The sequence below is a fragment of the Ruditapes philippinarum genome, unplaced genomic scaffold (assembly GCF_026571515.1).
Source record: "Ruditapes philippinarum isolate M1 unplaced genomic scaffold, ASM2657151v2 ctg1722_1_1_1_1, whole genome shotgun sequence".
In the NCBI taxonomy this organism is placed as follows: Eukaryota; Metazoa; Mollusca; class Bivalvia; order Venerida; family Veneridae; genus Ruditapes; species Ruditapes philippinarum.
In genome coordinates, this window is record NW_026859735.1 from 39,274 (window position 1) to 51,505 (window position 12,232).

At 30.8% G+C, this 12,232-nt stretch overlaps 1 protein-coding gene across 8 annotated transcripts in view; it reads left to right on the forward strand.

Moving 5' to 3' along the window:
- Nucleotides 1-9,116: 9,116 nt before the first annotated feature.
- Nucleotides 9,117-12,232, forward strand: part of LOC132757714 (putative per-hexamer repeat protein 5) — a 28,175-nt gene continuing 25,059 nt past the window's right edge. For all 8 annotated transcript variants that reach the window (XM_060749071.1, XM_060749078.1, XM_060749076.1 and 5 more), the window contains exon 1: nt 9,117-9,278. In XM_060749071.1, the coding sequence (XP_060605054.1) occupies nt 9,182-9,278 (97 nt within the window). In that variant the 5' untranslated portion in view covers nt 9,117-9,181. The remainder of the gene's footprint in view (nt 9,279-12,232) is intronic.

The following is a 12,232-nucleotide window of genomic DNA, read 5'->3' on the forward strand; positions in this document are numbered from 1 at the left end:
GATTCTCCACTAAACGTGCAAATTAGAAAATATTCTGTCCCTCAAGTATATTTTGTTGCACTGCAGTTGAAATATACTTTTTGGGCATTCTATTGCTTCATTACATGGTCATGTATGTAAAGCAATCAAATTAATGACTTAGTCTGTTGGATTTATACGAAAAATATTATCATGCTAAGGTGCTGTATAACCCATTATGTAATGTCCCCAGGCTTGGGTCCCATATTACTGTTGGTTTTACATAAATAAACCCCTGAAACATGTGTTGAAGAAAAACCTCTTAAGTATTAAGTTTTAGTTTAAATGTCCAAGTGAGCGATTTTTATTGTTTTTCTATAGTCAATTTGGAAAAAAGTTACAAGCTGAAATACATGTCCCTCATATATTGAACAGATACGTTACCACACTTCAGGTAAACCTGAGTAAGAGTAATATGAACTTGTAACATATTAATAGTTTGCTTTTGAACTCAAGTTTTATCATATTTCATTATTCAAAAATAATTTTGACTACTATATACATGCTAGAACCACAATGACTTTGCACTGATTAGGCAATTTTGATTATACTTTAAAGTGAAACAGTCAGTTACCATGATATCCCACTGAGAATCATTTACTATTACCAGCACTTAAAAGTAGGATTGCATTTATGCATTATTCAAATATATGCTTTACAAAACTTAATATTTTAATATATTTGGCAAACATATGTGTATATTTGATATATTTTAGTTTTTTGAACCAACAGATACGTTACCAACAGATACGTTACCAATATTTATTGTTTGAATCTTAATTGACGATTTTGCTCAGTTTTGAAATGGTTTCATGTAAAAAAATCACAGCATAACGTACGTGTAGCCGATAAATGATGCTTTGATCTCGATTTTATTGGAAAACTGAAAATGTGAATCAGGAATTGAAATTCAAGGATGAGTTGAGTTTTCTAGAAAATAAAATGTTGAAAAACAGGAAAGAAACATAATCAAAATTTACTGTTTTATTTTCTGGAATAAATATATGTTGATATCTTTTTGGTTTGCAAAATTTGTATTAAAAAAAAATGAAGAGGGCTGTATAACTTCTGGTAACGTATCTGTTTATCATAGTAACGTATCTGTTTAGAAAGAGATTTGAGCACTGTTTAATAAATATAACAAAATCTTCAACAAAACTTTGGTTTAAATAAGTAAATATATGATTAGGCAATATATAACTACACTGTAACTTAATGAAAAAAAAACAAACATTAAAGTATTTTTAAATGAATGTCCGTTAGTTTTCTAAATTTTAGTCAGGGTCGTATCAAGATTTTCTGTCTATGGTAGGGATGGACTAATTGGATATAGCTCAAAATCTCGGAGGTGCACATATATATGGATTGATTATTACTAAGTTGGTTTTTTTTAAGTCGTACCATTGTTTCTGATATAATTTTGTTAAATGTAGATAAGCATATACATGTAGGCTTACTGCATATCACCAAGTATGACAAAATCAAGGGTCGAGAGCCATTTATATAAAAAAAAATATATTAGAAAAATAAAGACAATTGAACACAGCAGGTGAACCAAAAAGACAAACGAAATACAGAATGTCAATTCACACTATGAACACTCACATTAATCTAGCTGTTACATAATTATTCTAATAGATGAGTGTCTTTATTTAAAATGTTCTTGTTAAGTCAACCTGTTTCTTTAAGTCACAATGTTATTTGACTATTTTAAGCTACACATAAAACAATAAAAACCTAAAAAAAAAACTGTTAATGATATTGTGTGTTCTGTTTAATGTTGAAGTACTGGCTTTCAGACATATTATCTATTGGTCAGTTGTTTAAAAAACTTTATGAATATCTATGTACGTGTTCAGGCTTTTTCATAATTTTGTTCATAGTAGAACGGTGAAACAGATACGTTACTATGATTTAATATTCGTTTCCATTTAGCGGAATAAATTTATTCTGTTAAGTAAATCCGAGCTTCATTGTGTCAATAGATGAGTATGGAACATCAGTATTTTTATTGGCATAAAATACTTTTTAAGTTCATCATGTGTTTGGATTGAACAAGTCTGATTTAATAAGTAACATTTTCATCAGCTTCAGTTCACAAGCTGTTCATAGACGTAGAATTTATTAAAATGCATATTAATGCATAATATTTTGTAGTATATACTTGAACTATATTGCTGAAAGAATGATAATAAATTTCTAAATCGTGTATATCCATGCTAATTATTTTTGTCTGGTCTCTGTGAAAGCAATTTGAAAAAAATGGTAACGTATCTGTTTTTGCACAAATCTCGAATTCTTGGTAACTTAATTTCAGGAAATATTACAAGATTTTTGGTGAAATGTTAAAAGAACCAGTATGTGTTCAATGTTATACATTAGTTAAACCAACAAAAAAAGGTGTCTTGGTAACTATTCGCAAATGTCAATTATTCACTATTTCTAACAGCCTATTTTGAATGTTTAGTGGAGAATCAATGTTCTGTCGCTTTCCATTTCTCTGCCGTCACAATACGTAAACCCCCGGCAAAAATGATCCAATCAATGGGCATGCTCAGGAGTGAGGATAACTAATACCTGCACTCCAGTTAACGCAAGGTGCGTGTATATGTATGTATGCCCACTTAACCCGGACCACATTTTCAAAAAAAAGGGCCCCAAAAAAAAGATACAATTTTAAATATTGGGGTTAAAAAATTTTTTTTAAAAAACAAAAAAAGATATATACATATTTTGGGAAAAATATATACCCCAAAACCATATAAAATTACGTCATTTTGACAGATTTAATACATATACGATACATTAAAAATATGTTTTACTTGAAAGCAGATGTTTATTGCGGCTGTGTCTTTTGTCTTAAATAAGTTGCATGATTTAAATGCGGAAAGACACGGCCTCGATGAAAATAAAAGTACGTAACATTGGACGAAACACATCGGTTTAAGAGCTGTTGTATTGCATAAATTTCAGACATTCTTTTGAATTATCATTATAAATGTATAAATTAGCTTATATATTTGTCATCATATGCTGAACATGTTCAGCTGACAATACGTCGTAGCTTTTGATCACATTTGCTTAATTTAGCCTATATTGTATGTTGTAACTAACTATAACACCTTTGGGGGCTTTAAATTACATAACTGCAGAGATGTACAAGACACTAAGTCATCCTTTTGTGTTATAATAGCCTAAGCCTAGCTGTCGCACTCAGTGCTTTCAGCGCTTTGATCTATAAAGATTATATCATTTTCTTTTATCATCAAATTAAATTCAATGACAAGTTTCTCATGGAACTTTAAATGTTTCATTATGCAAAGTAGCCCGTTTGTTTGCTTTAAATGGCTGAAAGTGAGAGGTTGGTACGTGTGCTTAAACAGAAAACAAAGCGGAACAGACAAATAAAGGATAGAAAAACAAGTCATGGGACGTCACGGGGCCGGGCAGATAGCAAATAAATTGAATGGAACAAACGACAAGACACGGAACGGAAAACAAACATCATAAAATAGAAAAACAGAAAACAACGCAACAGTGGAACATTTCAAGACAGGCATCAACGGCAACTTAACAGAACAGCAAATAACAAAATAAGAGATAAAGACAGCAGATAACAGACAATAACACCTGTCGAACAGAACATAGTACAACTAGATAGTAAACGGATCAAAGACACATACAAGAAGTTATCAAATTAACTAACAAGAGCATCAAATAAAAAACGAAATTAAGTTAAACGGGAAATAACATACAAATAATACTTTGAAAAAAAAACAGTAAGAACGGGACTCAATTAAAAATAAAATTAATTTACATTAAGTGGATGTTTTGGATTTTCGGGCACGATGCGCGCGATAGACTTAAAAGTGATCATACAGAATACCCGATAAAATCGTTGCCTGTCATAGATCTTTTCTAAAAATATAAATAATTAAATAAACTTAAGGTAAAAACTGTTGTTTTTTTTTTTGTTTTTTGTTTTCATTTTTTTACGTTCATAATAATAGTTAAAATAGATATACAGTACCGGTTGTTGTTGTTTTTTGTATTTTTTCAGGAGGGGTGCCTTTACTTACGAAAAGCAAACATTTAAATTACTTTTCCCGATATATCTAATACGTTCCCAGATCCCGGGATTTTACTATACCTTTATAATTATATTTTTTTCTGGATCCGTTTTTTTTTCATGGAAAGGCTAGTGTTATCGTTCCTCAATTGAACAAAGGGGCACAAGACGCAAAACATGAATATTTTATTTGAACATAAAATTCAATGACTATATTATGATTAATAGAAAACAAATTTCAGTGATTTGTCAAGTGAGCAATATTAAATGAGCAATAGTCAATATGCAAGGTTGAATAAGAAATTTTCAGTGAGCAATGTTCAGTGAGCTTTTCGGAGTAAATGTTCAATGAGCAATGTTCAGTGAGTTATGTTCAGTAAGCTTTTCGGTTAGCAATGTTGAATGTGCAATGTTCAGTGAGTAATGTTCAGTGAGTTTTTCTGTAAGCAATGTTCAGTGTGCCAAATTCAGTGAGCAATGTTCAGTGAGTTATATTCAGTAAGCTTTTCGGTTAGCAATGTTGAATGTGCAATGTTCAGTGAGTAATGTTCAGTGAGTTTTTCTGTAAGCAATGTTCAGTGTGCCAAATTCAGTGAGTAATGTTCAGTGAGTAATGTTCAGTGAGCAATGTTCAGTGAAATTTTCTGTCAACAATGTTCAGTCAGCAATGTTCAGTGACTTTCTGTTAGCAATGTTCATTGAGCAATATTCAGTGAGTAATATTCAGTAAGTATTGTTTAGTGAGCAATGTTCAGTGTACAATGTTCAATGAGCAATGTCAAGTGAGTAATGTTCAGTGAGCATTGTTCAGTGAGCTTTTCAGAGTCAATGTTCAGTGAGCAATGTTCAGTGAACAATGTTCAATGAGCAATGTTCAGTGAGCAATGTTCATTGAGCTTTTCACAGTCAATGTTCAGTGAGCATTGTTCAGTGAGCAATGTTCAGTGAGCAATGTTCGGTGAGATTTTCAGAGTCAATGCTCAGGGAGCAATATTCAGTGAGTAATGTTCAGTGACCTTTTCGGTGAGCAATTTTCACTAAGCAATGTTCAGTAAGTGAGCAATGTTCAGTAAGTAAAATTCAGTGACCTTTTCATGGTCGATGTTCAAAGAGCAATGTTAAGTGAGTAATGTTCAGTAAGTAATGTTCTGTGAGTAATATTCAATAAGCAATGTTCAGTGAGCCATGCTGGAGTAGAAATTTTCAGTGAGTAACGTTCAGTGAGTTTTTCAGTGATCAATGTTAAAAGAGAAGTTTAAGTTGAAGTAGAGGGGGCTTGAATTTTTCTCTTTTATTTAATAAAACTACAGATTTCAATTGAAAGATTATACAAAAATATACATGTATTATTTCAATGAAGTGTTGAAACCGTTATAAACGCTCTTCATTTAAAGTTATTTCATTCTTCAATCAAGGCCAAAAATTGGAACATAGCGTTATCAGACAATTGTGTAGTGTGCTTTGGCAGTTTTAATGGTCCAAAATCAAACGTTATTTCGCTATGTCTGTTGTTTTAACAATGATAATATTATGCCAGACTTGTAGAAGATGGGACCCATCCTAGACATGATTTTAGCATAGGTTAAACGCTTAAGATCAAGAAACATGTGACCAGCGGAATTGTTATCAGGAAAAGGGTCTCTCAATGAGGACAAAAACAGTCTCGATTTGTAAAATCGTCATGAAATATATATAGTAAACTTGCGTGGGATAGGCTTTGTTCTGATTGCACATATATTTAAACTTGAAGATCAGTAAATATTTGACCTATTTTTTCTAATTTCTCAATTTGACTCTATAAGCATAGAGCTTGACTATATGCGTAAATCCCATTTTTAAAGATATAAAACCCATGGACTTTATTGAAGTATGTATGTGTAGCTTAATTTCACTCTCGCTGCCTGAAACTGTCATTATTTGTGTCACATGAATGCCGAAAATTGCCAGTGACCTAAGTAGGGCTCGAATTTACGATCCCTTGGTTTGGAATGAGACACCTTAGTCACTCGGTGAAAGACTCCTTTCATTTCACTTTTATTGATTTTATTAGAAATTCGTTATTAAGATTTATGCCATGCCATATCGCCATGAATAAACGGTTGTTTGCAATATAACCCTTGTCTGGCGGCTCATTTTATATAAGCTAAGAACCGATATTTTTTACTGAACCCACGATCCCTGGTTTGAAAATCAGATACATTAAACACTCGGTAAATGGCTCTTTTTTTCATTTTCTTTTTATTCTGCTGTATATAAATGCTTTATATTATAAACATTAATGTCATATCACCATGAATAAATGATTGTTTGCAATATAACCCTTGCCTAATGGCTCAAATTATTTTATTAGTTATAAAAATTTTTGACGGGTTATATGGACTTACATGAACGGTTGTTTGCGATATAATCATTGCCTTACGGCTCAGATTATGTTATTAGTTTTAAAGATTTTTACAGGTTATATGGCCCTATATAAACGGTTGTATGAAATATAACCCTTGCCTAACGGCTCAGATTATATGCCCTTACAACTGGTAATTTTTACTGAGCCACATAACCTGTCAGACAACTTTATAATTAATACATTTTGTATCAAGAGGATGTTAAAGGGACTCGACAGGGTTTTTTGACATGACGGGACAAGAAATAATATTTCGATATTAATGTTTCATTTGGTGTAAGTTTAGACCAATAACTTATGTGCAAAATTCAGATCACCCGATCACTCCGTGATTCCAGAAAATGTATTCTAGTTTCAATACGACTCTTATCCAAATAGGACTTACCATAGCACATAAAAACGATTTTCAATTTATCTTTTAGTTGATTTCTTAATCATCTTTTGCATATTTTTCTGTAACTTTTGCATATTTTTCTGTTACAAGTGCCCAAGTTGATTAATGTAAAAACATCAAACTTCATGTTTTAAGCCTTTTGGACCTCGGTGAAGTTCCTTTAATGTAGCTCAAAGTAAAAGTTTTAAATGTAAAACGTTTAATGTTTAAGTGTTAAGTTTCGCTTAACCCAGGAAAGGAGTGGAGTTTGGGTTGTCAACAGGAAATTCCGAGCCTGCAGATTTTTCAATTTTACCATCTTTGGTAATTTTTATTCTTTGCAGATCAAAAACTCGAGTTAAATACTGCTTCACCCAAAGAAGTTGCTTAAATACTAAACATGCGTGTATCACGTGATCATAGACACTATACTGTGAGGAATGTATGTAATTTCTGACCTTTACACATGGAGAAGCAATGTTATGATCTAATGAGATAACATTTGACAAACTTTCATTATATTTGGATTGTATCTGCATGTCCGCATGAAGTTAGCATATATCGAGATCTTAGTGGGCGGGCAATCTTTAACACTTCCTCTTTAATATTTTTTTTCCTCCTTTCTTTTTTTTAATATGGTAAAAATGGCATTAGATATTACGGTAAAAATGGCATAAAATATGGTAATTATGGCATTAAATATGGTAAAAAATAGCATAACAAAATGCATCATCATCGTCGGATACCCTCGAAGATTAACATGTAAGATAACATGCAATCAACAATAAATGTTAATGTTTCGGCCATGGGCATCCGACGGTTGAAAGTTGAAAGTAATTCGTCTCCTTAACTGTTTGAGACCAATTAATTGTGAAACTGAAAACAGCAAATGTCACAGTAGATAAACGCAAATACTCCCTGTACTCCCAAAACATAATATAAGTCGAATTGTATACGCTTGCAATAAATGATACAGTGACCGGAAGTAAAAGATGCGCGTTCTTGCAATAATGATACAGGTTGAATGGTATAGACTTGCAATAAATGACACGGTGGTTCCGTTTCTTTATCAAGAATTTGTGCAAAAACATGTTAAATACAAGTACGAAGCATTTATATACAGTCAGGATTCCACTCAGCATGCCAGGGAATATTTTCACTATAAAATGTTTACGTGCTTGAAGTTTTCATGTTCATTTTCACATATGACGAAGCTTATTATAACTGAAATGTCCATTCATGTATACACTATGCTTCTTTATTCGCATTTAATTAATTGATCTATTTACAAACAATTAAGCAATACGTTAATTTAAATCATTATTATTTCTATTTAATGTAAAACAATAAAGGTACTTCACTTACTTATTTACAAAAAAAGTTTCGCAAATGCCGTATAATAATCTCTAATGCTGATAGGCCATTTTGGCAGTACAGATATGTGAATATTTTACTAAAACTGGAAATTTAGTCTCAAATCAAAGAATATATCGAAAACAGTAGACATTAATAAAATTTCAAATTTGAGTAAAATTACTGTAAAACTTTTACAGCATTTAATCGACTAATGCGGAAGAATTGCATATAATTGAATTATACTATAAATTGTAGTTCGGTTGCTGATGGTAGTTCGGCTGCCGATTACACAAAGTTTGATCACTAAAATTTGTCATAACATAATCAGTAACTATGCCCGTCGAATTTAAATGATGCCAGCTAACCTCGGATATACAAGTTCCAGTCATTTCAGTGAACCTTGATGATGGTGTCAACTTTTTGCGGACACTTTTTATTAAATGCATTTTTTTTTCATTTGGAACACGTTTAATGTGAGTTAATTGGCAATCTTCTTCTCGAGTCCGCTTCCTGTGCTACTCGATGTTTTCATTGGAAAAACAAAATTTGATTATGTATTTTTGAATATTCTTGTAAAATATTTCTTGAAAATTGAAAAACAAATGTAGAGAGAGACTCATACAGCGTGATGTCTTAATAAACATGAAAACAATGTTGTTGCAATTACAACAAGATTTATTGAACTGTTGCAGTCTTATACATACATGATTAATACATGATTAATACACCTGCGTCAACGTACTTTTCAATTTCATTATAATTAAAACCGACGATATTTAATTATGTAATAATTGTTTCATTATACTATCTCGGGACAGAAAAAAACACTCCCTTATCTATGTCCTTTGAACAGCTGTAGGGAGGCACATGTCGGCACCTTATAAACTCTGTGTCTAAAGTTTATCTCACACTTCTATCTAGTAGTCCTATAACTTTCGACTAGTTTCGGTAGGACCGCTACAGGATGAAGACGTCTATAGTATTTCTGCTTTGTGTTGGGTTGGTAGCGGTGTCTGCCAAAAATAGCAAAATCAGGGAAAAACTTAGGAAAAGGGCCGCAGGTAAGAATTTTCCGTACCAATTATGTAATCGTATGTATTGGAATGTTTTGGGTTTTTTTGTTATGTCGCGAAAAATATTTTTAATGAGTATGTTATTTAGCTGACGACGTTATTGTATAATTACTTTGATTCCTCTAATTTAATCTTTTTTTTATATTTAATACTTATCCTTTTTCTTTTATTTCATTTGATTTTTTTTGTAGTTGTTTTATTCTCTTACAATTATATAAATGTTTATGAAGATGAAGAAATAGGGTAGTACTTTTCAAATTGGATATTAACGTACATGTATAATATTTGTTAAGGGCCTCATGGAAGATTGATATGTTGTTCAAATGAGTTCTCTCGTTAAATAAAGTCTTTATTATTATTATTATTATTATTATTATTATTATTATTATTATTATTATTATTATTATTATAAAAACATATAATTATTCATGTTTTTTTTTTTTTTAAAGTTGAGTTTTTATGTATAAGACAGCCGTCCAAATTATGTTGTTTTTTAATACGACTTTTAATAAGAGTATGTGCCGTAAAATAAGATAAATTTATATTCGTTTAAGAGTGTATGTCATTTTAAAGGACCGTGATACGATTACGATGTTACGATCATTTGTTCTGATAGTTGTTACTATTCATAAGCAAGTTAGTGTAACCGTTCCCTTGCTAGTTGAATGATATATAATTATGGAACATTGAAAGTTTTCTTTTTACCATGATTATAAATAACAATTTTACATTTTTAGGTCATTTAAATGTTGAATAAATCAGACAATTAACACATGATCACAAACACATTTTACGAAATAGAAGAGTAACATTTGATATTTACTGTATGAAAGTTCGACCTCGGTGAAATTTAAAAGCTAGAAATTCACTTATCTTATGAAAACCTTATCAGGTGAACACATAATGACCTACTAAGTCCTAGTCAGTCATTCCAGATATGGATAATCTAAGAGGTGTTCCGAATGTCAATTTATGCGCCATGATAAAGTTCTAAATTTAATTTATTCTGACATCTTAAAGATTGTTCATATTTTTCATTATTTTGAAGAATATTTCGAACCCAGCATTCATGATTAAAGATCCTGATATCACTTATTCCAAATTCTATAAGTATAAAATACTATCAAAGTACTTGACCTACTTGACCTTTGCAATATGAATACCGGTGTCGCGTATATTACCACACGTGCGGTACTCACGCGACACCGGTAGTAACAGGACAGCACTGAATATTGTGTCTCATTATCATTGGCTGCTCAATAATGATAATTATTCTCATCAAAGTCTCTATTTAGGAAATGTTAAATTAAAAAAGATGTAAATAACTAAATATGACATCATGAATCTTTCAATATGTAAAGTAAGATTTGTTGATGACGTAATAAGATATGATATATAATATTTAACATTCATTCATAATTATCAGAATTTTACAACGTTGGTCGTTCACTAACCTCCTGTAAAAAGTATGTTGTTATTAAAAAAACAAGTTGTTGTACACTTAAGTTGAAATTAACAAGTGTTCACTATTCGTGTTTAATGTCAGGCCAAAACATGACATATCATGTTCAGGACAACTAGTTACAGCTATTTATAGAATAAAATGTTCGTTATTTTATTTTTATTTTTTTAACTTGTGTTTGTAATTGATTTCGAAATAACAACGTATTGTTCACTACTACATTTAATTAATTTAAGTAATTATGCTAAGTTTATTGTTTTGTATTGGTCCTTGCTTTTCTTATATTTTCTTTCGTTATAATAATATCACGACCATTGCTTTCAAAATAACCATATATTGATGCATGTATTTCCTTTAAAAAAAAAATAAAATAGACTTATCATTACTTACAACATAACAAATTACTAATAAATGTTTTTTGAATGACCATTGTGTGTATTAGTAAAAGAAATCAAGACCCCCCAAAAAACGACGGTGCTTCCATTGCTTTGGAAAAATAAAATATTAGAAATTGCTTTCGGACTATAACAATTAACATAATTATCAAAGCTCTTGAAACATTATTGTCTTTGATATACATTTCTTTATAGGTTATGTATTTCTAAATTACAGCGTTCTTTAAGTTTTAACTTTATTGATACAATAAATTATACATGAACAACAATTACAAACATTTCACAACAACAAAACATCATACTGGATTGAAAAACAAGTTAAACTATATTTATATCAATTCCTCTCAAGTTAAGGTCAATTTTCAAAATAAAGATTCAAAAATGTTGCGGTTAGATGTAAGCTCTTTGAATGTACCATGAAGAATAGAAGAATGTGCTTTTCCTTGCTTTAATACATTTGTACTTGCCTTAAAAATTGTTTTGTGTGTTGTAGTACAGCACTCTGTGTTTCAACAGCGTAATTTTCGAAACGAGATTGTTCTGGTTATTACATCTGTTTATTGCACTCGAAAACATTGCTTTTACACATTATTCTTATTTAAATATATTTATTCTTATTTTCATTTCGAAATTACAACTCATTTACCATTGCTTTACCATTGCTTTCGAAATGGCATGCATGCAGTTATGACCTTAAACATTGTATCAACATTTTCTTGTACGATAACAATAGCTTTGATATCAGGGCCAGAAGGAAATGCTTCAGTTTCCCTTTTGCTTTACATATTATACTTTCATATTGTATTGCTGTGCGACATTTGGCTGTATTTTTCCCGATGCTTTAGCATTTTTGCCTGCAGTTTAATTTACATTATATATTAAATGCATTGCCACAGCAATTCTTCATGTTGTTTTGGCCTCTTTCAAATTTGCTTAAAAAATCGAGTTTGCATATTTATATTTTTTTTAATTGTATAACTTTTAATCGTAAAATTTTATTTAGAAATAAAATGATGCACTCTGACTTTCTAGCGGTATTTATTTTATGCTGCCTCGTGCTTTTCGTTATGATATTGATATAATTC